Below are 26,849 nucleotides of genomic sequence, written 5' to 3' on the forward strand. Positions count from 1 at the left end.
AACAAATGTGTAGCCTTCCTAGGTGACTGCTTTGAAGAGGACAGGGACCTCCAGGATACGTAACTTTTAGAATGTTTGTTTGAAGTCTGTCCCATTACTTTATAATTACATCCCACTGGGCAACAAACATAAAATCATTAATACTGAACTGTTGTTTTGAAGTTGTCCCTGACCACATGGGTCAGAACCTTGTATTAAGTCTAAACAAAAATTACAGTGTAAATTATGTAGGATTTCTTGAATTAATGAATATGACCTAAGCAACAAAAACCCAAAGGGATTCTTTATCAATTTCCAGTAACATTTAAATATTTTAGAACTATAATCAGAGAATGTCTAAAGCTGAAGGACCATTTATAAGTTCTCTCTAACTGACAAAACACAATAAGATTTTTATTTTAAATGAATACTTAACAACATGTAAGATCCAGTTCTTGCTACACATTGGCAGTGATGATTCTAAACACAACCCTATAGTTATAAAAAATGAATATTTAATTTATTGTTAAAAATCTCTAAAAGATGTTTGTAACTAAATTATTATTGCCATTGGGAATGAATATTACATAAAGTAGCTAAAACTAAAGTCTGTACATATTTTAAAAACATTGTTTTGAAAGAAAATTGCTGTTAGTTGCTACTTAACTCTGAAAACATAACAACTTCCTTAATATGAAGATTTTCTTTAGAAAGTTTCTACTTAATCTGAATAAATACATTTGATTATTCAGGATACTGAAAATAAAAACGAAAACAACTGAAATCTCAGTGACTGTTACTATCCTTAGAAAAACAAACATTTACATATTAAATTATCTGCCTGTTGCTATGCACTGTGGTGGTCAATATACAAAGAATCTTAGAGACTTTCAATGCTTCTGGGTCTGTCTAGGATCAGTGACAAAGTTTCACATGTACAGTAAGTAGAGAGAGTAGAGTTCAATAAAAAAATCCTATGACAAAGAGGTAAGATTTTAATATCCTACATAGCTGAAGGTAAAGGCTTTTATATGCATTTCACATGTGAAGAACAAATACACATAAAATTGTGGGTGAAAACCATTTTAATCCTACAGATAGACTGGGTAAGATAGGAGAATCCGTTCACTCACTCATTTATTAAGTATACATTTATTGAGAGCTTACTGTATGTCAGGCACTGGGCCAGCCAGTTGCAGTCCGATCAATTTGGAAACAGTCCCTCCTTAAGGAAGTGAGTATCATAAACGGCTTATATTATGAAGGACAGGTAGGTTAGCAGAAAAATGAGGCCGCCTAGAAAATCTTCGGGAATGTTTCAGAAGCACAGGGTTAAAGTCTTGGAAATGGAAATCAATTGCATGTGTTTATGGACGAGCAACAAGTCAAAGCAGGACAGAAAGCTATGAATAGTGGCAGGGAAGACTGAGTGGGCATAAGGAAGACAGTACCACAGAGAGGGGACAGGTGACAGGAATCTAGATCAGGCCAGTACACATCAGAGACAGAAAAGGAGAAGCAATAAAAGGTTTGGATGAAAAAATGGAAGCTTGTAGGGAAGTACAGGGATTATTGTAAAGTTATAGTTCCAGAAACTGGAAAAACCTATTGTTTTGTAATTTCCCTTGTTGCACTAAGGACTGGAGGGGGCTACGACTCACTGACACGACATCTTTCCGCTTACAAAGAACATTTGTGGTTCAGTATATGGTAGGCTTTTTCAAATATTATGGCCTTAAGTGTCACTTCCTCAATATCGCTTCCTTGAAGACACTTCCTGACACCACTGTCTGAAGTGTCTCCTTCCCTGCTGCTCTCAATCACGGCAGCCTGCTCACTTCCTTCAAAGCACCCCGCAGCCTGCAACACTTCATTCCCTCATCTAAGTTCTGTCTTCCCAACCATAATGTCTGTGCCATGGTTGGGATCTTGTTTGTCTTCTTCATAAATGTATTCCCGATCCTAGCATAGTGCCTGATACATATTAAAAGCTCCATAAATACTTACCAAATGAATGAATTTACTTCCTCATTTCAGCCCCACAATAAGCTTATGAATTTGGCAAAATAGAGAGTTTAGTTTTCTTCTTACAGCTATTGAAAACAATGAGTTGATTTATCTAACATCATATAAATGTAATACAGTACAAATATGTACCATGTAAATATAAATATATTATGTTAGATTTCAGACCAGATATTCTGACTCTCAGTCCAGGAATTAGAGAGAGAGAGAGAGAGAGAGAGAGAGAGAGAGAGAGAGAGAGAGAGAGAGAGAAGGAAAGGAGGTGAGGCAGGATAGAGTAGGGACACACCCCAGGGAGGCTGCTCATATCAGCCAGTGCTGCTGCACACCAGGCGGGAGAGAAGGGACAGAGGGTGGGCCATTAGCAGTTCTACGTGGGACAGACAGGATGGAGAAGGTAGGGGGTGCATGCATCACTCTCAGGCAGAGATGCCTGTGAATGGTGGCACAAACCATCGCTTGGTAATAAAGCCCTGTTATGTTCCATTTCTCTCTCTCTTCCTTTCCTTTTGCTGGTCTGGTCCATGAAAGATTCCTTTTTCATGGCTCAAGAGCCTGGATATGCTGGTAACAGGGAGAGACAGAGATCCAGACATGGCGAAAGGAATATAAATTAAAGGATTTAAAAAGCTCTGGAGTTAGAAAGCATATGCTCTCAATGTACATAGGAATTAAAATTCTGTCAGCCTGACAAATAGAGAACGTTCTGAAGTAGAAACTAGAACTGACCACAGGGAAAGGGTGTCTATTATTTTCAAGAAGAAAGACTTCCTATCCTAGAAACCATTCCATACAGGTCCTGACTAGGGGTCATGTTAATGAACACTCTCTTGGACAGGAGCAGACTAAGAAAATATCTGGTCAAGGCAGTCCAGTGGGAGAACAGGGGCTGGCAAACCTTCTTGGTAAAGAACCAGAACCACAAATTCATGATGAGACTAACAATAGCCATGAAGTGAAAGCAGCATGGCCAGGGCCACAGCAGGCAGCATCCCTGACAGACCCCAAGTGTGACCCTAACCTGTGGCCAGGCGGCTGAGGAGAAGTTCATTACAGGACTTTGAGGCCTACTGCCTCAAAGCACAGGCATAACGACAGGAGCCTGGCTCGGCACAGGGGAATGCAGGCACAGGTGCACTCAGGAGACCACAGCACATCAGATTCAGCACTGGCTCACTTTTCACAGTGTGGGAGGCTCATTTGTGAGGCATCAGATACTCTGGGAGAAGTCCACAAAGATTTAGAACAAAGTGATGCTCTGGTCTCTTGTCTTGCAACCTTCCATGCAATCTTTTCTTCCATCCTAGACTTCTTCCCTCTTCACCCACTAATTTGCACAAACACCAACCCTGGTTTATCTCTCTTTGTCTATATATGCAAACGTCCAGGGAAAGTGGAAGAAGATGATTCTTCAAACTGACTTCTGTATTTAAAAGTTAACCTTTGGGGCTGACCCCGTGGCTCACTCGGGAGAGTGCGGCGCTGGGAGAGCAGTGGCGCTGGGAGCTCTGATGCCGTGGGTTAGGATTCTATATAGGGATGGCTGGTGTGCTCACTGGCTGAGTGCGGTGCAGATGACACCAAGCCAAGGGTTACGATCCCCTTACCAGTCTCACACACACACACACACACACACACACACACACACACACACACGTTAACCTTTGTTTCTTTCCTTGTGACTTTCATCAGTTGATGCTCATGTGCATGAGCTGTGCTAACTCTTAAAGCCTCTGATTCCATATCCTTCCTGTAGCCAAAATCCCTACACCTTCCTTAAAGAAAAAAATCTGTTCTATTCACTATTCGTGAGCTAAAGCAGGTCTTCTAGGGCCTTACAAGCTCTTCTAGCCATAGGTCAGTAAACTATGGCCCAATGGCCAAATCCAGCCCCTCATCTGTTTTATATATAAAGTTTTATCAGAACTAAATCACACCCATTCATTTACCTGTTGTCTATGGCTATTTTTGCACTACAGTGACAGAGTTGAATAATTGTGACAGTTTTTATAGACCATAAGGCCTATGTTTATTATCTGGTTCTTTACCAAGAAAGTTTGCCAGCCCCTGTTCTAGACCATACACTTTCAGATGGGGCAAGCATCCCTAATGGGAAGTTTGCTCCAATTTGGGTGGTAGGTAAAGATGTAAGAGGAGAGTCCAACAGCATACATTCCCCATGGCAAAAGCAAATAGGAAATAGTTCCAGATGAGGATGGGATTCAGGGTGGTGTCATCAATAGAGAAATGACAGTGAGATGTGTGGGAGGAGAGGAGGAAACAAGAAAAAATAATATACTAAAGAAAGAGTCTACAGTCCACAAGTAATAACCGAGCAACATTCATTCAGAGAAATAGAGCTTTCATACTGTAACTGCTTCTTATTGCAGCTGTAACAAATTACCACAAACTTAGTGGCTAAAAGCAGCACAAAGTTATTATCTTATAATCTGGAGGTTAGATTTCCAAATGAGTCTCACTGGGTTAAAATCAAGGTGTTGGCAGGGTTGTGTTCTGAAGACTCTAGGGGACAGTTTTTTTTTCCTTTTCCAGCTTCTATAAGTTGCCCACACTCCTAGGTTTGCGCCCCTTCCATCTTCAATGCCAGCCATGTCAAGTCAATCTTTCACACCCCGTATCACTCTGACACTGACTCTTCTGCCTCTCTCTGCTACTTTTACGGACTCTTCTGATTACATTGGGCCCATCTGGATAATCCAGGATAATCTCTCTATTTTAAGGTCAACTAATTAGCAAACTTAATTCCTCTGTACCCTTAACATATTCACAGGTTCCAGGAATTAGGATGCAGACATCTTTGTACTGCCTACCTAGCACACATACCTAAGTAATTTTTAAAAAATTGGTACATTTGCCTTAGTGAAACCATAGGACATTATTTTTTTCTAGTATTGGAGGAAACAAAACCAACCAGACTAGCATTTAGTAATTTTCCCTCAATTTTGTTTGTTTTGTGTTCTTCACTAGGGATGGGGTGGGGCATGTTGTTATATAGGCATTAATTTATCTTTTTATGATATATTTGTCACTTAGGACATTTGTACTTTAATTTTCATTTACAGACTTTTCTGAAAGTTTTTATAGCATGCATTTCAAGGTCTAACTTGCTGAAATTATACAGGTTTCCAAAAACTTTATCAGGATCTCAGAGCTGAAAGTTAATGATACACAAAGAGGTAATTCACAGAAAGAAGTAAAAATCAAAATTGAGGAAACAAAAAGATACTGGGTGGTGGGACCAGAACAGCCCTATACTCCATATCCAAATAAAGGCCTACGGAACAATTCCAGTGTTATGTAATACACTAAAGAATAGGATATATCCTGCTCCTCTGGACAGTTTCACAAGGACCAACTTGTACTACCAGATGTACCACAAACAGCCCCAAAGACCTGAGAAAGCCCTCTTGTGTTAGCACTACCCAGTGGTTCCATGAGGATCCACACTGTACAGAGGCTGGCAGTTAGATACAAGTTGCTGGCATGTGATTAGCTGAAGGAAGTGACCACAGGCAATGTGTGAGCAGAACCCACAAAGTAAACTTTACCATGTTACCCCCAAGTGTTCCTGCTGACCTGGGGACCACGATCACCAGAAGCTGACAGGACAAATAGTTGAAAGCTTTAATTAGAAAGAGTACTCTTTTGGGGGGCATCAGCTACTTTAGTAGCAGTCCACGCAGATTTAGAAGAAAGTGATGCTCTGGGCTCATACTGGAGACTAGTTCTGCCAGCAGTGGTAATTTAGATATCTGCATGTAGGGAAGAAAATATGTATGCATGTGTATATGTATACATTTTGCCAGTTTCTGCCAATGAATCATTTGCTCTAGGAAGGAAGATATTTAAGCTGTCATAGGCACTAAGAACAGATGACTATAAAATTCTCTGAAATGGTTTCTATGTTATGGTTGAAATAAGATGTCTCTTTGGGATTTACTTTACCTTTTACCTTGCATAAATTCTGTATACAATCTTTTCTAATGGAAAGAAAGTATAGCTCAAATATCTATAAAATTTTCCATTCATTCTTACTAGTTAAGATTTAATTCAAGTCTAGCTATGACTGTCTATTTAGATCTAATTATGTTTATGCTTCTTCCCTAATGTTGCCATTTTCTTTTCTAATTTATTTTTAATTGATTTCTTTTCTAATTGGTTGTGTTTTCAAAGCACTGAATTAGTTTGCCTCTGATTACCACTTTGGCTACATACCAAAGAATGCTGTTGGGTTCTTTGTAATTCATGAATCATTTGACTCATTCAAAAACTGTCTGCAGGCTGTTTTTCCCTGTTGTAATACAGTATTACTGATGCCTTCTTGTGCCTTTATGTTATCTATTTTATCAGTTTCAACTGCTAAGTTCATTTATGTACGGTGCAAAACTGATGGCTTAATTGTACACATTATTACTTGGATTGTCAATGCAGAACCAATTAAAAAAAAAATCTAATCCAGAGTAGAAGGCAATCAAATACAGTCCTCCTGAGTAATACACATAGCTCCAGTTATTTATATGAAGGTACTTCAAAATGTTCATGGAAAAATTTGTATTATCTTTTAATTACATTTTTTCCATGAAATTTTTGAAAGTACCCTTGTATTTATGGAAAAGGGTTAGGACACGAAACTAACAAAGACCAGGCACCTAGTATGCACTTGTCTGCCTGCCTGACTATCCACTTAACGTACCTACCTAACGTAATCCTCAGAACAGCCCTATGAAGAAACTGTTCCTATGTTTATTTTGTTGATGAGAAAACTAAGACTCAAGCAAGGATATATATAACTTTCTCAGGTTGCAAAGGTATTAAATAAAAAACAGGAAATTTAAATTCAGGTGTGGAGCACAACATAGGAGGAACAACACAGCATGTGCAGTCAGACTGACCTGGGTTTGAGTCACAGCTCTACCACTATCAGTTATGAGATTCCAGACAAGCTGAACTCTTTGAGTCTATGAAACAGACAGGGTAAACACGAGGATTAAATGTGCTCATGTTTGCAGAAGGACCTAGAACAGTTCTTCTACTGAGTTGTATTGTCTTCAAAACTCAGTTTTCAAATATTATTGATAAAACCCTAGAATACCATTCAATAATCAGGACATAAGATAGTGATTTCAAAATGAAATGCCTCTAGCTGAGTGGGGCTCCGGGAAGCACAGCCTGAGAATGGAAGTGTACCTTAGGCTTTGACTGAAGGTTGTTAATACTATAAACTCAATCTAGGGCTAGAGATGAAAGTCAGTTTGTGTAGTGACCAAACCATTTCTGACTTAAGCAAATATCAGGAGAGGGGCTGGTCTGAGCATGGAAAAGTGTGTGTGTGTGCATGCATATTAATGTGTTGTGTGTTTGGCAGGATGGGGGTGATCACACGACTGGAAATAGCTCAAGTGAATATCGACATGTAAATCTTGGCCTAACCATCTGATTCTTTCTCTGCTCTTCTGAGAAGTTAATGAAGGACTAGAATAAGGGCCTTTAAAGCCCGCTTCAGAGAATCAGAATGACTGGTCACTTGTAGATTTGGAACTTTCTGATCCAATGCTAATTTTTTCAACGCTTTATATTTAGCTTGAACTTTGTAACATTCTGAATTTTACAAATTATATATAGCTCAGAAATATCCTATGATTTCAGTTATATTAACCTTAGTTAACAGAACTGATCAAAAAAAGGGTTAGGTAATGACAAATATTTTGGATGTTTTTGATGTTGGAGAGAAATGTCTTGAAATTTCAATTGTAAGGAGGTCCAGAACATTATTATTTTCTTGAAATGTCTCTCAAATGAGAACAAATTAATCAAAGCATTTTACATTTAGAATTGGTACAGAATTTCACAACTGAAGAAAAAGTTGCTGACTTGAAAGTAATTTCTAATTTTATAATAATTGCAAGGAATAGTAATATCCCATTTAGTAAAATCCTGTGTTCCTTGGTTACTTTTTTTCTGTAGGTATACCTTTCTGTGTATTTTGAAATAGTTTTTATTGAAGCCTGCTAAGAAGGCCAACATTTCTCGCAGTTTGCTCTACACTAAGGCAAATTCTGCTCTATAATCGCTGTTGGTCTTGTTCTTTTGGGCTAGCCAGCTATGCTGGCAATGTGTGTTGTTGGCCAGTCTGTACACAGAGCAACATACTTATATCATGACTCTAACTGTTCAGGCTTTTTTGTGCCCTGGGAACATGGCAATGTATGTACCTTTATATTGTTTCAGAATCTCTAAGAAGCACCCATGAGTGAGTATGGAGGTAGTGAAGTGTTCAAGCAAGAATACAGGCCTTAATTGCTTTGGAAAGAGAAAAATAGTTTCAAAAGCAGGAGCACTGAACACCACCATTAGGACAAAGCAAGAGGGGCGTCTCTCCTGAGCCCTATTCTACAGAGAATCCTGCTTTGCCTTTCCCATGGCTGTTCACCTTCCTACATCATAAGGAGTCCACACAGCTAAGTGGATATGCATTCCTGTGTTTCCTTCCCACCCCCCACCCCCTCCAGACCATACGCTTGTTATCTGAGACAGCAGAATTCCTTGCCCAAAGGCCCTGAGTGCCCTTCCAGGCCTGTGCAGGTCTCGTCTCCAAGTCCACTCTTCAGAGGAAAGAAGGGACAACCAATGAGGGGCAGCTATTTGCAAAGGGTAGACAAAACTTGAACATTGGCCTGGGGTGTCCGTAAGTATGAGCATAAAGCTATTCATAGTATATGATGAGGGAGGGTGCATAAGAGAAGAGAGGTGGTCTATTGGTCAGGGACTGGGGCTGGCTATGTCTATGTCACCATTTTCTGGCATGGAACTCAGAGGAGTCTGACAATTTTAAATTCCAACACAGCCATTCAAGTTGTTATCAAGATATATTTGTCAAGGTAGGTGGATAGAACAGATTTTATTTATAATCTGATTCATTACTTTAAAAATATTTAGACATATGGTACCTTGGGCCCTGTCAATGTTAGGGTTGGGCCTGGCAGCATATCCTTTATGCAAATAAAACTATGGGTGAAAGAGAAAGAAACTTGCTCCCAATTTATAACTGGCTCCTCTTGAGGCCACCTGCATTCTCTACTAGAAAAGCATGGCATTAATTTATTATATCAGAGGAGTATGCCTTAATTTTGATTATACCACCTCTCTTTTTTGGGAATCATTAACTGGAGAGACAGTGGGGGTGGGAGTGTGGAAACATGTTGTCTTTGGTACTAAGAAAACCTTTACAACAAATGTGAATCAGGTTTGAAGTGCTTGTACTATCATCACACGGGCCCATATCCTCACAGAATCTTCCATTTTTATGACACTTTATAGCAATGTATTTAAGTACAATGATGGTATTACAGAAAACAGAAAGCATTTCCTCTGAATTTAGGAACTTGCCCATCTCAAACAAGGGCGGTGTCTTTTATAGGCTAGGCCAGCAACCATCATCTTAACCTGTGGCTGAGAGCAAAACTACCATAAGGACAATCTCAAAGCCAGAGCCACTTGGGCTAGGCACAAGATAACCGAGTGTGGCAAAGAGGCCAGTAGGTGGAGCTGTCATGCTTAATCTATGGCAGGGAATCTTTTACACCTAGCTTGCTCTCTGGTTGCAGCTGCCCAAATAGCAGTGCTATCAGAGAAGCTCATCTAAACAACCTAGTGGTGAGATTTGCTGAAGAGGACTGTGTGCTGAGGTTACTTTGGTCCTTGAAATGTTTTAAGAAATCTTGAATTTCTATTTTTGTTTCTTTTCCCACTTCGTAACTCTTTAGGAAAAGCACTTATAAAAACCCAATTTTGTGCAGAGGTACTCTGAAATATTGACAGGCACATTCTAAGGAGAAGGTGCACGTCTTGGTCTAGGAGCTTCATTTTCCTGGGTAAAGAAAGCCAGTATATCAATCGGGAAATCCAGTGAGAAGTCCTGTGAATTGGTAGTCCATCCTTCCATTGTTCCTTCATTGAATGGTTATTTTTCTGAGCATCTATTGTGGGATTGTATTTAGACAACAATAATAAGCAAAATTATCTCCATTCCATGAAAAGGATGAGAGGAGAGGGTATAGCCCAGAGCCAGCACAAAAGGAAACCAAGCACAGGAAGCTAATGCGCAGGGATCCCAGAGGGAAAGGGTTATAGCCCTGGGCTGCTAAGTCAATAGGTTCTTTTATCAAATATAAGAAGAGAAATGAACAGAATGACAAGCCAAAAAAAAGAAGAAAAATTGGGACAGCTTCTGCAGAACCAATTCCAAGGAACTTGGAGGATGAAGGTATAGAGAAGCGCCTCCGATATCTCTCCTCCAGGGCATCACTTTTATCATTTATTTTCAAGTTGTTGGAAATTGTGCTAGTACAGACGAGCAGATTTACAGCTAAAACCAAACCAAACTACAAATTCTAAAAAACAATTTTGATTCAGGTCTGGTCTGTGGGTGGGTACAAAGGAGCTGAAGGATGTAATTTGTTGTTGTTTTCTGGCAGATTTGCTTTGACTAATATTCCATTTAGTTTGCATATTCTGAACATCAGCTAACAAAAAGTAGAAGGCGGAAGGGTGTAGGGGCAACCAAGAGGCACTCTATAAGGCAGAGAAAAGAAGCCCTGGAACAAAATAATAAAAGCGTACATGCTAGGCCCCTGGTTTGTTAATGATTGTGAGAGACGGAATGAGTCTGTTTGTGTATGTGTTTGGGAGCATTGTTCAGTGCAGAAAAAATAGTCCATATTCTCAAACTGTCTATAAATATTTATGTGGTAAAAAAAATTAAAATGTGGGTTAAAGCCCTTTTGGTTATTCTATGCTTGCTAGTTTTGATTTTGGGCAATTTTCAACCTCTGTTTTAGTTACTGGTGAAATGGGGACACTAACACATCTTGTGCAAAGTTTTTGTGAACATTAGATAAGAACGTAAAACACCTAGCACAACGATCTTGACAGGCCTGTCCTCAATTAGAAAAATATTAATAAATAATAGTAGGCTTTATTATAAATAATGATCAAAACTATAACTTTGGACAAGTATTCCTTACATTTTTAAAGCTACTACTGTTCCAAGATAATTTATTTCCTGTAAAGTACTTCAACTTGTAATACTATTAATTTCTTTTAAAATATCCTATTATAACAAGTCTGTTGTTCCACAGGCACATTTTCAGTGTATTCCCTAGCTGCACTAGAATAATGCTCACTGAAATTTGTTTTTCTTTGGTTTGATTTTACTTTAACTATCCATGCTTATTTATCACAAACGTACTTCTATACCAAATGGAACACTTTCACTGAAATTTTATCCCAAAAGCATGTCTGTTGAATTAGTATTGCTCTTCTCTAATTTTTAGATTTTGAAGATTTTTTGCTTCTACTTTAACTACCATCAATTTTGATGAATCCAAGACCTTTTTCTTTTGATGGTAAATCCTTATGGGTTCTTATTTTTTTTTCCTTTTCCCTAAAAATATTACTGAAATGTTATCTTTTCTATATTGACAATCATAATTGAACTATGTAAGTATCTTTTGGTTTCCATTTTTTATTTCAAGAAGTTGGCTGTAAGAGAGTAGAACAGTGGTTACCAGAGACTTGGCCGGGGTGTGTGGGGGTGGGGGGTGTGGTCAGGGACAAAGGAGGGTTCTGACAGAGAGAGGCTGGCCAATAGGTTTACAATTAGAAGGGAGGAATAAGTTCTGGTATTTTATTGCACAGTAGGGTGACTATGGTTAACAGTTAAGTTTTGTATATTACATAATAGCTACATTAGAGGCTTTTGAACATTTTCGTCACAAAGAAACGATAAATGCATGAGATGACTGATACATCAACTTCCCTGACCTGATTATTATACAACATATATGTATCAAAACATCAGATTGTAACCCATAAGTATGTACAATTACAATACATCAATTCAAATAAAAAAGTTGGCTACAGAGGTGACTCAGATATAACACTTAAAAGGTATAATTAAATTATGATACAAATAATTGAAATATATTTAATGGATTATAAAAATGTCACAGAAAATCATTTTATGAAGCAATCAAAATTTTATAGATTCAGTGGATATATTAATGGACTATGTATTTTTTTTTTTTTTCTTTTGTTGTCTTTTTCCGTGTCCGGCAACGGATCACAACCCTCAGTGTTGCCCCCGTACCAGACCGGGGACTGGCAACGGGATCGCAACCCTCGGTGTTGCTCCCGCGCCTCGCTCAGCCAGTGAGCGGGAACCGGTCTGTATGTGGGATCCGAACCCTCGGGCGGGAGCGCCACCGCGCTTCCCAAGCGGCGCACTATCCAGTGCACCACCGGGCTGGCCCTGGACTATGTATTTTTTAAAGAGATAAAGCATATATATCATAAACTTCCAAACAGAAAGATTTTAAATAGCCATAAAATTCAAACAAAAGCCTATTTCTCTTAATTTTTCTTGTCTGAGTTACACAGAAAGCCTCCTGATTTTTAAAATTTTTGATCTAACAGGTGTGCAAACAGATGCAACTTGTTTGTTTTATTCCTACTCTTAAAATTTCACCACTGCCAGAACGCCTATGGACACATTAATAATATTTAAATTAAAATATTAAAAATTACATAAATTCTTGCAGTAAATCGTTCCTTTTTTTATCATTTAGGAAAAAAAGAAAGAAAGAAACTCTGGAATTGCAAATGCTTTAAATAACTTATTAGTCTGTGATAATGTAGTAGCAGACTAACGTTTAGAAGAAAACTTACTGGGACCATAATGCTATTTCCAGTAGTGGGGAGGGTGGGGGCATTATATGACAGTCTTCATTTCCAAAAATAAAATGACAGTGTTACACTGAAGGGAAAAACAATATTTTATGTACTCTCTTTATATGTAAAACTTGTGTTGGTCTGTCTTGCCTGCTCAAATAATGTAAGTACTGTTAATTTTAAAACTCATTTATTGTATTCACATTAATGAAAAGATACATTAATTGTTCACAAGTTACTTTAAAAGGAAAACCTTTTTTCTTGCTTTTGAAACAACTTAGCTCTCTGACACCTCTTCCACAGGAAGCACCCATTAAGCCAAAACAGTCTGTGACTATTTCACAGGTTTGCCTTCACTGGTGTCTGAACTGTTCTTGCTCCAATCCTACCCCATCCCGTAGCATGTAATAAGCATGGTAGATTAACAACAAGGACTTTGGTGCCAGACTGAAACTCAGGTTTCAGAACCTGATTTCACATTTTAGTAGCTATGTGACCTTGGGCAAGTTACTTGATTGCTCTGTGTCTTATTTCATCATCTGTAAAAAAGGTTTGTGAGTATCCACTCACAGGGTGGTTGCAAGTTATTAAGTTAATATATATAAAGCATTTAGGCACACTATTTCTGTGTGGGTGTTGGCTTCACTTGAAATCTTTGGCTTTCTATCCTAATCCAATTCTTCCTCTTGTCTGTTGAATTTGATGGTGTTTATTTATAAATGGTATTTAATATATGAGTGATCTCCCTGGTGCTTGAACTTTAGATTTCCCATGAACACTCCGCTTGGCAACACTCCCTCCCGTCCCATACAGGAGCACGTTTCCCTGTGGCTGCAGTGGTCTTCTCCCTCACTTCTCGATTCTATCTTCACTCAGAGTTCACTACTTTTGTCCTTTAGTTCTCACTTCAGACTTCATTTCCTTGGGGAAGCCTTCCTTGGCCCTCCCAGGCTAGATTAAATACCCCATGCTTTAAGCATTCCTATATCCCTTTACTTTTCCTTTATAACATTTAATAGAATTTGTAGCCAAGTAGTTTAGGACTAATAAATAAATATGCATCCTCCCTAAAAGGTAAGCTCCTTGAAAAGAGGATCAAAATCCTTTTTATTCACTGTTATATCCCAATCATTACAGAGTTTGGCCTACAGTATATACGAAAGAAATGCTTGTTAAATAAATGAATAAATTAATTTCAGAGATGAGAGGTCTTGGGCTCAACACAAGGCAACGCAATTTGCCCAAGATTATACCACTGTAAATGACAGAACTAGAAGTAAATTTCAGTTCTTCTGACTCAAAGTCCTATATTATGTCCAGGCATTTAAATCTTCAATTATACACATCATACGAAGAACTGAGCAAGTATTGTGTAGGTTATAGAACAAAAAATAAAAGTACAAATCAGAGAGACTAGGACTTTCTATGGTAGCCTGGGGGAATTGGACCTCCCTAAGGACCTAACATTTAAGACATAAAGTAGGATTAGAATGGGCAAGGAAAGGTGAGCAGAGCAGAGGGTTCCAGGTAGAAAGAACCATTTACATGGTAGTCCAATGATGAAAAAAGCTTGGTGAGTGAGAACACGGAAAAGATCATTTAAAACACTATTATAAAAGAAGGAAGAAGCAGTGGGAGGTTGAGGTTGATCAGAGGGACAAGAACAGATCATGCAAGACCTTGTGTACCAAGGGAAGAATATTTGTCCCTTAACTAGCAAAAGGGAAAGCCACTGGGGAGTTTTACGTGGGGGATAACACAATCAACTTTGCATTTTCATAAGATGATACTGACTGCACTATGAGGTATTTGGGAAAGAGAAGACTTAGTAATTGGTTGGAAAACAGGGGGCCAAGACAGAAGGACATGTAAAAGAGGATGCTCAGGTGTCTAGAATGACCAACAGGAAGGATCATGGTACTGTTTACTGAGAAAGAGCCTTTACTCAACAGATCAAGAATTTAATTTCATTACGCACATAATAAGCTCTCAATAAATAGGAACAACTGTTGTCATTTTTGTGGTGGTTGTTGTTACTGATGATTGAGAACCACCTGCTGCAATGGAGGGCAATGGTGAATTTTATGAATTTCAATGGATTTTGGCCTGAGGTATTGCTCCCACTGTCTATACAGGCACTTCTGAATTTGATGTTTGGAAAGGGAAGTCACCCAAGAGGATAAGAGGGTAGGCTTAGGATAACATGTGAGGGGAACATGAGGAAACAGCCTTCTTTCTTGAGTTTCCTTCTCCTTCTCCTAAGAATCAAGAAATTTTAGATATGACTATAGCCAACAGGTCTCTGATAAAGGCATCGATGCTATATAGGGAGATCAAACCTATAAAACTAACCTGATTGCCTTCTATGCTGAATAATGGATGAGCATAGACAGCTCAAAGGATTTTCCTATAAACTGGGTAAGGGGCTGGTATGCAAGGAAATCAAGAGGTATGCTTAGATTTTTGATCATATAGAAGATATTTTATATCTTTTTTTCATTTAGATTTTATCTAGATATATATATCTTTGCCTCATTTGTATATATCTTTGCCTCATGTGTCAATCTACCATATTCACTTACATCATTTACATATAGGAAAAAAAATGCCTATTAGGATGATTAGTTGGCACTATTGCTCATGTAGCCCATTTTAATTCAGGTGAGTCAGTACCGCCTGTACAAGCATATGAGGATGTTGCTAACTCTTCACAGCATGTGACTGGCTCATGCCCATTGCCTCTGTTCCCTAGAGACGCAAGGGAAGCAGAGACTGCACATTAAGGTTAGCCACATGGTGTTAATGAGAATCTCTGTTATCAGTATCCTGTTCATCCTATTAAAGAAGCCCCAGAGCATATAAGGTAGACGGCAAATGTATTGAATATACTAAAAAGCATGCCCATTTCAGAAATTTTGAACCTTGAGTTGGGAAATTTTGCAGTTCTTAATTTACATGCCAGCTGGGCATTTTGCAACAAGGTATCTATAAAACAACTAAAGAAAGAGGCAATGAGGGGAAATCAAACCTAAGAAAAGTCCAGATTGTTTTGGTCACATGAGATCCTGCCTATAATTTAAAAACTATACAGATTCTTGCTTAATCTCACACATATACATTTGGCATCATTTAAGCACAATCACCATTGGAGGACATCATACAAAGACATATAGATTGGTATACAGCAAGGGATTTTAAAGGAGAGGGAAAGGAATATTTCAACTGACATTCTGAACAAGTTCAGCATGTGTTTTATTTGTTTCAGAATACTCATGGAGGTCCTTGAGGTATTTTAACATAATTTTTATCTATACCATTATTATTATATATATTAATCTATGACAAGCATCTAATAATATTTATTTTCACTCATTTTTAATTTAAATAAGCATCTAATAATATTCATTTCCACTCATTTTTAATTTAAATATAGCTTGAAAACAAAAATGTCTTCTTTACGGCTTTGGGTAATTAACCTGGTAGAATCCAGCAAAATGAACCAGTACTGAATCATTTGAGCATATGCATCTATTTCTCATTATATTAACCAACCCTTGTTTATATTAACTTCAGAGTTGTGGCTTTTTCAACTTGTTGAAAATAAGACATTTTGACTACTATCTAGAAATTCTGGAGAAGAGAATTCTTTTTTTCCATATCGTTAGCGGTTTGAAGCATGGGTTTGAAAAATCAGACTACATGTTTGAAAATGTTTCTACCATTTACTAGCTATGTACATAAACATTTAATTTCTCTGTGTTTCAGCTTCCTGTATAAAGATTAGATGCTCATCTGTATAACAGGATAAAACAGAACCTCTCTCAAAGAATCGTAGCAAGTGATAAATGCTTTATTATGTGTAAAGGACTTAGAACTGTACCTGATACATAGGTAAGTAACCAAAAATGTTATTTATCATCATCAATATTATGCTTCTGAACAGAATCATTCACTTTGTTCTTAGGGACTGAGAAAAAGAGTCTACAAAATACATATTTAACTTTTTCCTTTGCATTCCTAGCCCTTAGCTTTATCAGAAGCATCAATTTTTCTTATTTCCACTCAATAGGGTTTTTTGTTTTGTTTTGTTTTTAGTCCAGTGGTTCTAAAAAGCTTTTCTTTTATATAGAAATCTATGTAATATATCAAAATACTCTATGAACTTTCACATGATACAATCTATACTTTTAGAATCCTTTGATTAAGAATGTATATATGAACAGAGGGATTTAAGCTCCCCTTGCAGTAACTCCACAGCTCCTCCCGTGTCTGAAGCTCATTTGGTTAGGAACCTCTGCTTTAATCAATAATTAGTATATTTAGATTGAAGTGTAATTCAGGCTCTTTTTTAAAACCAAGTGGGTCGTAACTTTTTCAGCCTCTCTTACCTCGCCCATGACTGCTATCGGTGTCTCTCCTGTTGCCTGAGCAACACGATGTTCTACTAAGTAGAACATATACTCATCATAGAGCAGACGGATCAGGTGGAAGGAGCCAAAGCTAGCAGCACTGCGTAAGGTTAAGTCCCGAATAACCATTGAGCTGTTGCAAGAGAAAAGACATATGATTGTAGTCAATATTAATGACAAGGATTAGAGCTCAACCGATTTTTCCTCTTAAAATAACTTAAGTTGGGAGCCTATATGGTTTGTATAGCATGAAACCTGCCATGGAGTAATTTCATTATTGAAAGAGGTTAATTCAACTCATTTAAACAAGGTGGTGAAGAGGTAATCCCACTGAGACTTGATCCTCATTACAGCTAGACAGGTCTTCAATGGAAAAAACCGTTTTACCATCATAGGAAAGTCTGTCAATTCTACTAAACTCACAAATGGATTAGAATTGAACAAAAAAGATTTTTGAACGGTTGATAACTCATCACAACCATAAGATAAAAACAACTCAAAGTGAAAATCTTATTGATGATGATTAGCACTCTGTTACTTCTCAAAGATAATGAACTTTGGGGTATCCTTTGGGGAAAATACTTATTTATTTATGTATTTGTGCCAGGTAAAGGTTACAAAATATACTAAGCAATGTTCCCAGATGTGGCAATGTAGAATGCAGGTGATTGTACAGGGATTCCAGCAAGTTTTGTTGAAAGACAAAATTATTAAGTGATTCAAGTTTCTTACTAATTTTCATTTAAATTAAGATGATTTTCCACGAGAAATAAGCATAATAAAATTGATTTAAAATGTATATCTTTGAAAAATATGAACATTTATATAATGCCAAAATGTGAACAATATTATTAATAAAATACCAAACTCTATGAGAGTCAAAGTGAAAATAGGTCAAAAGTAAAATCTTGGCCTCACCAAAGACATAACAAATCATTAAGCTTGTTCATGCACTTCAAACCTCTTTAATATTTCTAACTTAGAGTCAGAGTGATGTGTGTAAGTATGTCTTATCACTTTCATTTAATAGCTTTTTTCTAAAGATTTTTGGCCTATGAACACTAAAACAACCATTATGGTCTCAGGAGGAAGAGACAGAATATCAGGAATGCACAGGTTGACATTCCTAACTTTTGTTTTGTAAAGAATTGTAAAACATCAGGTAAAAATGGAAAAACAGCACAATGCTTTGTTCTGTTTCAGTTTTCAACCTTGTTTAAATACAGGCCACTAATATATCAAATTTTATACATTCAACTTGGCAAGAAACAGACTGTTATTGCACATCTGAAACTTGGAAGTCCTGGATTCTGATTCTGGCTTTTCATAAATCTCAAACAAATCATTTCCCTGAAATTATTCTTACTCTTGGGTGAAAATGAAAGCAATGCTCTTAGTCTTATCTAACTTAAATGGTTATTTCAAGGAAAAAATGGGTTAAAGGATGTGAAATCAACTTATGAATGAATAGAACACTACTCAAATACAAGTGATAGTAATTACAATATACAGAATAGGAGAAGTTGAGCTTCTCATTCTTATTTGTTTACGGCAGCAAGAATGGGGATTACTATATGATGACAGCAGAGGACTTCTCATTATTGTGGATCTGTTTACTTAAAAAAAAAAAAAAAGCATAGGTTTGGAGTTAAGACCAGGTTACCATGATGTGATCTTAATTGTAATCACATAATCTTTTTTAAGGTTTAAAGGTTAGCCTAAGGCTCAAATGAGATAATATTTGTGGGATCTTAAGAAAACTACCCATTACTACACTGCTACATATGTTAGAATTAATAATATATTCATCATCATAAACAATAGTCCTAGTGAATGATTCCTTAGAGTCAAATACCTTACTAATTCCTTAAGTTTAGAACTCTACAAGTGAATTATTAAAAATAGATGAATACTTTCATTTATGTGTCAAAGATATATGACAAAATGCTGTTTATAATTCTACCCATGCCTTTCCTAAAAATCGGTGATGTATCACCCATTTGTACAAATAATTTATGTGAACATAACTACTTGAAATCAAACATTGCTTTTACTATGGGAAAATTTTTAAAAATTCTTAAAAATTAAAAAATTAAAAAGCAAAAACAATACAAAAAACATATATTACCTACTGCACTGTAAGAGAGTAAAAGACCCAGTGTTATAGAGGATTTGGAAAAGAACTCTCCTTTACTGCCTCTATGAGTATAAATTCACAAAACTTCTGTAGAGGAGAATTTGGCAATATTTGTCAAAACTTCAAATGTCAAAACCTGTGACCTAGCAATTCTAATTCTAGAAATTCACAAAATGAGCAAAGATATTTTTAATTACAGCAATACTTGTAATAGCAAGAAACTAGGGGGAAAAAACTAAATATCCACTAGTAAGAGGCTGATTAAACAAATTATGGTTCATTTATCTATGGAATTTTATGCAATAGTTAAAAAAATGAGGTATACATACAAGGTAGTAACATGGAAAGATGTCTATGAGACAGTGCTATGTTAAAGAATCAAAATATAGGAGCCCGTTTACATAAAAACTCTCTATACAAAACTGTATAGGTTTTAAAAAATCGTACCCCCAAATAAATGGGAATAACTCATACTTTATTAGCATTGAGACAGCACACTTCATTAAAATAGTATTAGTTGCTTTAAAACATTCACAGTTTTACCCAAATTTATCTGAAGATATATCTACAATTGTATACAAAGATAATCATTACCATTTTTTAAAAAAAATTGTATCAAAACACCAGAAACTATCTGAATATTTAAGAATGTGGGAATATGGGAATGTTTAAGTAATATGAGACATATACATAGTGAAATATGGTAAGGATAATAAAAATTATGTTTCTAAAGGTATTTAATGACACGAAGTGCTCAAGATGTAATGTTAAATGAAAAATGTTAAGAAAAAAATATAAGTAATAATCCATGGTAAACAACTGGACCCCAGTTTTATTTAACACTAAAAGTAAACATCTTACCAGTGGTTATTTCTTTGTAGCAAAACGACAGATGATTTAGGTTTATTCTTTGTATGGTTTTTGTATTTCCTAGATTTTCTAAAATGAGTACATATTAATTTCATAATAAAAAACACTTGTTGATTATAATATGGAAAAACAGTCTGGGGTCAGCTGAATGTCAATAAGTCTTTGTGGGGATAAATATCACAAACATAGAATAAATTCTTTTTTTTTATATGTTTTCTATATTCAAACTGTGGTCCAAAATATAATAACACTGAAATTATGTAAATAATGAATGAGAATGTTCACAGTGAGTAGTTTTCTGATATCATTATAGAAATGTAAAGCTAATTACTTTTCTCTAAGAGAATTCATATTTATTCATTCAATAGATATTTATTATATTCCTACTCTATGTCAAGGTCTTGTTTTCGAACAAATCAGACAAAATTTTGGTTGCAACAGTGTTTACATAGTGGCAGGAGAGACAGTTGATTACACAATTACATATGAAACATTAAGTTAGGTAGGAATAAATCCTATAAATCAGAGTAAGAGATTGCACAGTGATGGGGGCAGGCATTTTAAGTTAGGGTATCAGAAAAATTCCTTCTGGGGAGGTGCTATCTAAGCAGAAACCTGACTGATGTGAGGGAATGAACCATATGAAGACACAGGTGAAGAGTGTCCACAGCACAGAGGAGAGAAAACGCAAAGACCTTGAGGCAGAACTGTTTGCTGTGTTCAAAGAACAGCCAGGAGGCCAGTGTGCTCTGTGAACAGTGAGCAAAGGGAAGGATATGTAATAGGGCTGGAAGTCACTAGCAGCTGGACTGTGTGGAGTCTTGTAGGCCATGATAAGGCCTTTGGATTTTATTTTAAGAGTTTTGGAAAATTTTAGATGGTTAGGCAATAACCTTATTTCAGCATACAATGTACATGTCACACTAAATTCTGTTGGAAGATTTTAAAAAATCTGCTGACTTTCTATCATAATACCTAGTTATTTTTTAAAAACACCCATAAGCATGTCATAAAATTATTGTCATTTTGTTGAATTGTATCATTAATGCTATGTCTACTTTACTCTCTCTGTGTTGGGCCTCTGCCCTACATGCCGCGTATTAAATGACACAATTAATAGTTTAATTGGAAACCTATTGTGTGATTCAGACTTCTGGAAGATATGCAGCAAAATTAATTCCATTGAATTTCATGTTGCTAAGTGACTGTGAATTCAATTCCTATTAAAATCAGAGTTGTAAATGTTAATTATTTTATAATGGATGAGAAATGCCTTTGTGTATTTATCTTTATAACTCTTGGTGTGGAAATTGAAACATACACCCTAACATGATACTCAACACTCCTCTTTGGGTATTGGAAGGCATCATACCCTTCCCAAGAAGAAAGGTGAGAACATCATACCTGTGACCCCCATGTGAACTCTCTCTTTGAACAGGGCTTACAGTTGATTAAAAAAGAGTATCACTTTTGGCAAGATTCTTATATTGTGAAGTTGTAGGCAAACTAGCTTCCCTGTGTCCCCTTTCAAGTCATGGTATCAAAGCTATACATTTCATTCTTTAAAAATGGGATATTGGATGACCTTCAGGGTGGCCCTTGAGGAATGCTGTCCTGTTATCCACAAAACACACATGCTGAGAAATGGCCCATATAACTTCTCCACTTCTGCCCAAGAAAGGCCATGATTTTTTTTCCACCTCCCAGGGAGCCAACATTAGCCATTCAAAGCCAGATTAGGCAAGGAGACACCGCCATTCAGAGCAGAGTGTGTTTGCAGCGAAACATCAACTGCTGCTATCATGATTCTGTGCCAGATCTTTTCTATATTTCTATGCATGTAAATATATACACAGAATTTTAGAAATTATGAGATTAAGTATCTGATTTCAGAATATGAAGGGTTTGTGTATGTGACTGCCAAGCTTACAATGGCATTTACAAATTTACAAATTTTTGGCATTTACAAAGCCAAAAACATTTTTAAAATACTCTAATCCTACTTCTCTGATAGTTTGTGAATGCAGTTTTCATTATTCAATATGTTCTTATGCCTCAGTAAAAAACAGTTCAGATATTAAAGGCTCTTGAGTTTCTAAGCTATTGACTTTGTCTACCAGCAGGAGGTATGCATCTGTCTGAATGTGCCTTTCCTTCTGCGGCCCTGAACTGTACGCCTTCAAGTCTTTTTGAAATGAAAATAATAACCATAATAGTGTCTAATAATAACAAGCCAATTATCCCCAACTCTGGGAGGACAGAGGGCAGGCAAATGATGATCTACTGGGTCTGTATATCTGCAGAGAACAAGAAATACAAGTAAGTAATTTTCCCTCCTTTCAAGATACTTGCAACAGATCTCTGTGGAGACAAAGGCTCCAGGGGTATACTTCTAAAATGATATCAGCTAAATATAGGGAAAAAAAATCCCACAGGAAGGAGTAAGGGCAAGTCTGACACTAACAACATAAGAAAGCAGTAGGAAGAAAAAAACACCTTGCTTTTTCTGATGTAGAGGATGGACTTTGCCTTTGGTCATATAAGTTTTAGAACAGCCAGCCAGTGTTACTGCTGTTTCATCAATCATTCATGGAGCACATATACCACTTATACTATTTTCTGGAGAAAAATATTGAGGAATAAAAAATCAACTCTCAAGCAAATGGGAAAATATTTGAAATCTTAAGAAATGTTCTCAAATTAAAATTTTGAATTCTACCCTTACTGCTACTGTTGCTGCATCTACTTTGAGAACACCGTGACAATTCTTTCCAAATCTTCTCCATATTTGGAGGGAAAACTTACATTTGTCATCAGCATATTCTTATTAACACCTAGATCCAAATCTATCACTGGCTTCACTGAAGCATATCAGTGAGTCATAGAGTCAGAGAACACCTTAATAATGTGCTTCTCAAATCACATGGGCTAAAAGTATTAAATATATGAGAGGCAGAACTGTGTAATCATATTACCACAAAAACAAAAACAAAAACAAAACAACAGCAAAAATTGGCAGACTTTCTTTCACTGCATTTGACCCTGGATTAGACACTAAAACGTTATTTTCAGGACATAATAACTTAATTCTTAATTAAACATATATTGTGGCTTTATACCACTACTTCAGTTTAAGAAATAAGAACTGGACCAAATCAGCTGAGAAAGAAAAAAGTCACTTATGATAAAAACCAAAGCAACTCCCATCATTATTAAAAGACCTCTGCTTCCATCTTTATAAAAATGGTCAAAGCAAGATGGAAATCCTATAGTCTAGGTTTACTGAGTTCACAAATACTACTAGTTCCTAAATTATTACTTACTCATATACCTTCTGTCCTCACAAGTAGCTTCAGACTCACCACTGATGTCTGGATGATGACCATAGTGCACCCACTGCCACAGACAAGGGTATATCCTGTGGTCACTACTTTCTGATACCTGCATGGCTGCATGGGATCTAAATTAGATTTGCCTATAACTAAAGGAGGTATGGCTTTTAGGCCCAAGTCAGTGGGTCCACCTTTATCTAAAGAAGCAAAAAAACGAACTCTTATCACAAGAACAAACCAGGGTTAAAAATATAACTCACCTAATTTATCTTATGAAATAGAACTCTATCTGCCAATTCTATCCTATATACATGTGGTATAAATGCTGACTTACACAGCTCATAAATGCCTTTTTTAACCCTTGTGGCAGTGCTATGGTTAACAGTTCATCCCAACATTTAATAATCAGAAAGCCTTTCTCTTCTGGGGTACTTCTATGTTCACAAAACATACATTTCTATCTATATTATATCAGTCAAAAAGTGAGTCCTATTTTTAATAAGCCATGTGACTGTTTACTAGGTTACTGGCTGTACATCAGATGAACCAACAAAACTTTCTGAAAAAAAAGAAATCCATATTATTCCCATTTCTAATCACTACCTCCTGACCACTAAAATTTTGATTTAGTAAGTCTTACGAGGCATGTAGGATTTTTCTGTTTTTTTCTTTTTTTTTTTAACATTAATTCTAACGTACAGCCAGGTTTCAAAACAATTGTAATTGATAAAATTAAGCAATTGACTAGATAGTTCTAAGTATGCATCAGAATCACCTGAAAAGCTTTTTAAAACAGATTGCTGATCCACAGGTTCTGAGTCAGGTAGATTTGGGGGAAGGGCCTAAGAATTTGCACCTCTAACATGTTTCCACGTGATAAGTGAAGCTATTGGTCTAGGGACCACAGCTGGAAGATCACTGAACTATAGAAGAAAAAGAAGAGTGGTGTTAAGGCCTCAAGTAAGAAGTTTAGATCATGTATGTTGCCAGACGGAGGACTGTAGCCCTTTCTGACTATTGCTGGACACATTATCTAGACTGGAATCTCAGATGTTCCCATCTGAGAACTTCTAGGGCTTTGAGCAAGAGGAGATTCCTGACAGAGGGTTTACTACCATAAATCTCCTGGTACATTTTCATGATGTTATAATCAATGAATTGGGTTGAAGATAGTTAGAACAAGGAGTTTCCGAAAACTATGGACTTCATTCATTTCTTTTGTCAGCGAAGCATACACATACATACACACACACACACACACACACACACACACACACACACACACCACATATAGAATATGAAGAAGAAAGCTTAGGAAAAATTAAGATGATACCTGTAGAAAGACCATTTTAGCAGAAATTGCCTGGCAGCTTTTGGAAAACTGGGTCTTCCTTCATAGGGTTTCAGTGCTTGCATCATGACATTGTCCAGCCACGCAGCCCACTGCTCCAGGGTGCTCTGCTGCTGAAGAGTCATCTTGAAATCTGTCTCTAGTCTCTGAACCATGTTGTCATCACACTGGCACACCCAGGAAGCCTGTTCCTGGGACGGTACACAGAAAGCAAAGGAAAAGTTCAATTCAGCATCTTTTCATTGAATATCACCACACAGACCATGAACAGGAAATTATGATAAAAGCTTCAAACAGTTAAATGGATCAAGAAAATGAGCAACTACTTGTCAGTTGTTAAGGAAACAAACACCACCTTTATCAGTTTTAACGGTCTAATACTGTACCTTGCTCATTCTGGTACATGAAAAAGTGAAGTGAAATATAAGAATGACTTGGTTTTTCCACATTAGTTTGTCTGTGTAAAAGACTAAAATACATGATTTCTTAAGAAAAATAGAAGTCTGAACCTAGAGTATGCTGGGTCTTTCATTCTATTCAGTTTTCATACTGCCTTCAAAAGTTCTCCTTTCTCCCCCATCAGGTAAAACTTTAAAACCAATTCATTTGAGAAGATTTAGGGTAAGTCAGATGAGTAAATAGATTCAATTGGCCAAAAGTGGTCCCTCAAGATTAAAACCGAAAAAAGCACTGAATGATACTAGGTAGGAACATATGCTGCACGAGTTTTATGGACTGAGAACAGAAATCTCAAGGGCTATGAAGGCGAGGCTATGAATGCAAATTAATCCACAGAATTGAAAACAACAATAACAACAACGACAAAAACTCTTCTGAGAAAATGTTGACATGTTTCCTAACAAAAAATTTGATTACTGCAATTTGCCTTCTGGTTCTGCTTGGGAAATTTCATGTTTGGTAATAACAATGAAAACAGGAACATATAAGGCTACTTTTCAGTGGTTGCTATAAGTTTTATGATGTTTCCAGTGCTATTTTGTATTTTAAGATTAATAAAACTATTCTCTCAAGGTCAAAATACAATTAGGTGGCAATATAACATTTGACTGAGAGTCAGAAAACACGGATTTTTTTTTTTTCCTTTTTGTCTTTTTTTGTGTCCGGCAACGGACCGCAACCCTCAGTGTCGCGCCCATACCGGACCGGGACCAGCAACGGGATCGCAACCCTCGGCGCTGCGCCCGCCCCTCGCTCAACCAGTGAGCGGGAACCGGTCTGTATGTGGGATCCGAACCCTCGGCGGGACCGCCGCGCTCCCAAGCGGTGCACTGTAGCAGTGCGCCACCGGGCCGGCCCGAAAACACGGATTTTAATCTAGGTCCTGAATCAACCAAACTGACCTCAAGCAATTAATATGATCTATGTGGGCCTTGGTTTCCCTAAGTGTAAAATAAGAGAAATGAAATTTAACAAGAATTTTAAAGCTGGGTTCATTGTGCCCAGATAAGTGTTTTCAAGATGGGCTTCTTTGGAGGGGTATCTGCGAAGATATTAATTCTCTATATAAAACATTGTGAATATGTAAGTATTTTTCTGAAGAGTATCTATAGCTTTTATTCTGTATTCTCTCAGAAAATAAGTTCATTAAAATTGACAATTTCAACTGAATAAATCCCTAATATCCATCCCCTGTTCCAGCACCTCTCCTGATTCCACAGACTTTACCTATTCAAGGGACATTTTCAACCTAGAGGCACTTTAAACACAAAATGTCCCAAACTCAATTCATTTTATTTCTTCAGGAAAACCTACTGTTTCTGCTATATCTTAGATGTTGATACCATCTACTCTCCTTTTTTCTCTTATCTAATTAATCATAAATTCTTTCACACATGGCCCCCTAAGTATCACTTTTAAATATTTTAAATACACCAAAATATGACTATGGAAACAATTAAAAATGCAAATAAGCAAAAAGTAACAAAATATTAAGAATACCCAAAATGGCAACACTAAGCAGTAACTATAACATGTTG

General features: G+C 36.8%; 1 protein-coding gene across 1 annotated transcript in view; it reads right to left on the bottom strand.

The window, feature by feature from the left end:
- Positions 1–26,849, bottom strand: part of RFX3 (regulatory factor X, 3 (influences HLA class II expression)) — a 173,226-nt gene that overhangs the window by 12,331 nt on the left and 134,046 nt on the right. The window contains exons 14-15 of the mRNA XM_008580050.1: positions 24,835–25,043; positions 17,142–17,295 (exon numbers count right to left, since the gene is read on the bottom strand). Coding sequence (XP_008578272.1) covers positions 17,142–17,295; positions 24,835–25,043 — 363 coding nt within the window. The remainder of the gene's footprint in view (positions 1–17,141; positions 17,296–24,834; positions 25,044–26,849) is intronic.

The sequence above is a fragment of the Galeopterus variegatus genome, unplaced genomic scaffold (genome assembly GCF_000696425.1).
Source record: "Galeopterus variegatus unplaced genomic scaffold, G_variegatus-3.0.2 Scaffold2008, whole genome shotgun sequence".
In the NCBI taxonomy this organism is placed as follows: domain Eukaryota; kingdom Metazoa; phylum Chordata; class Mammalia; order Dermoptera; family Cynocephalidae; genus Galeopterus; species Galeopterus variegatus.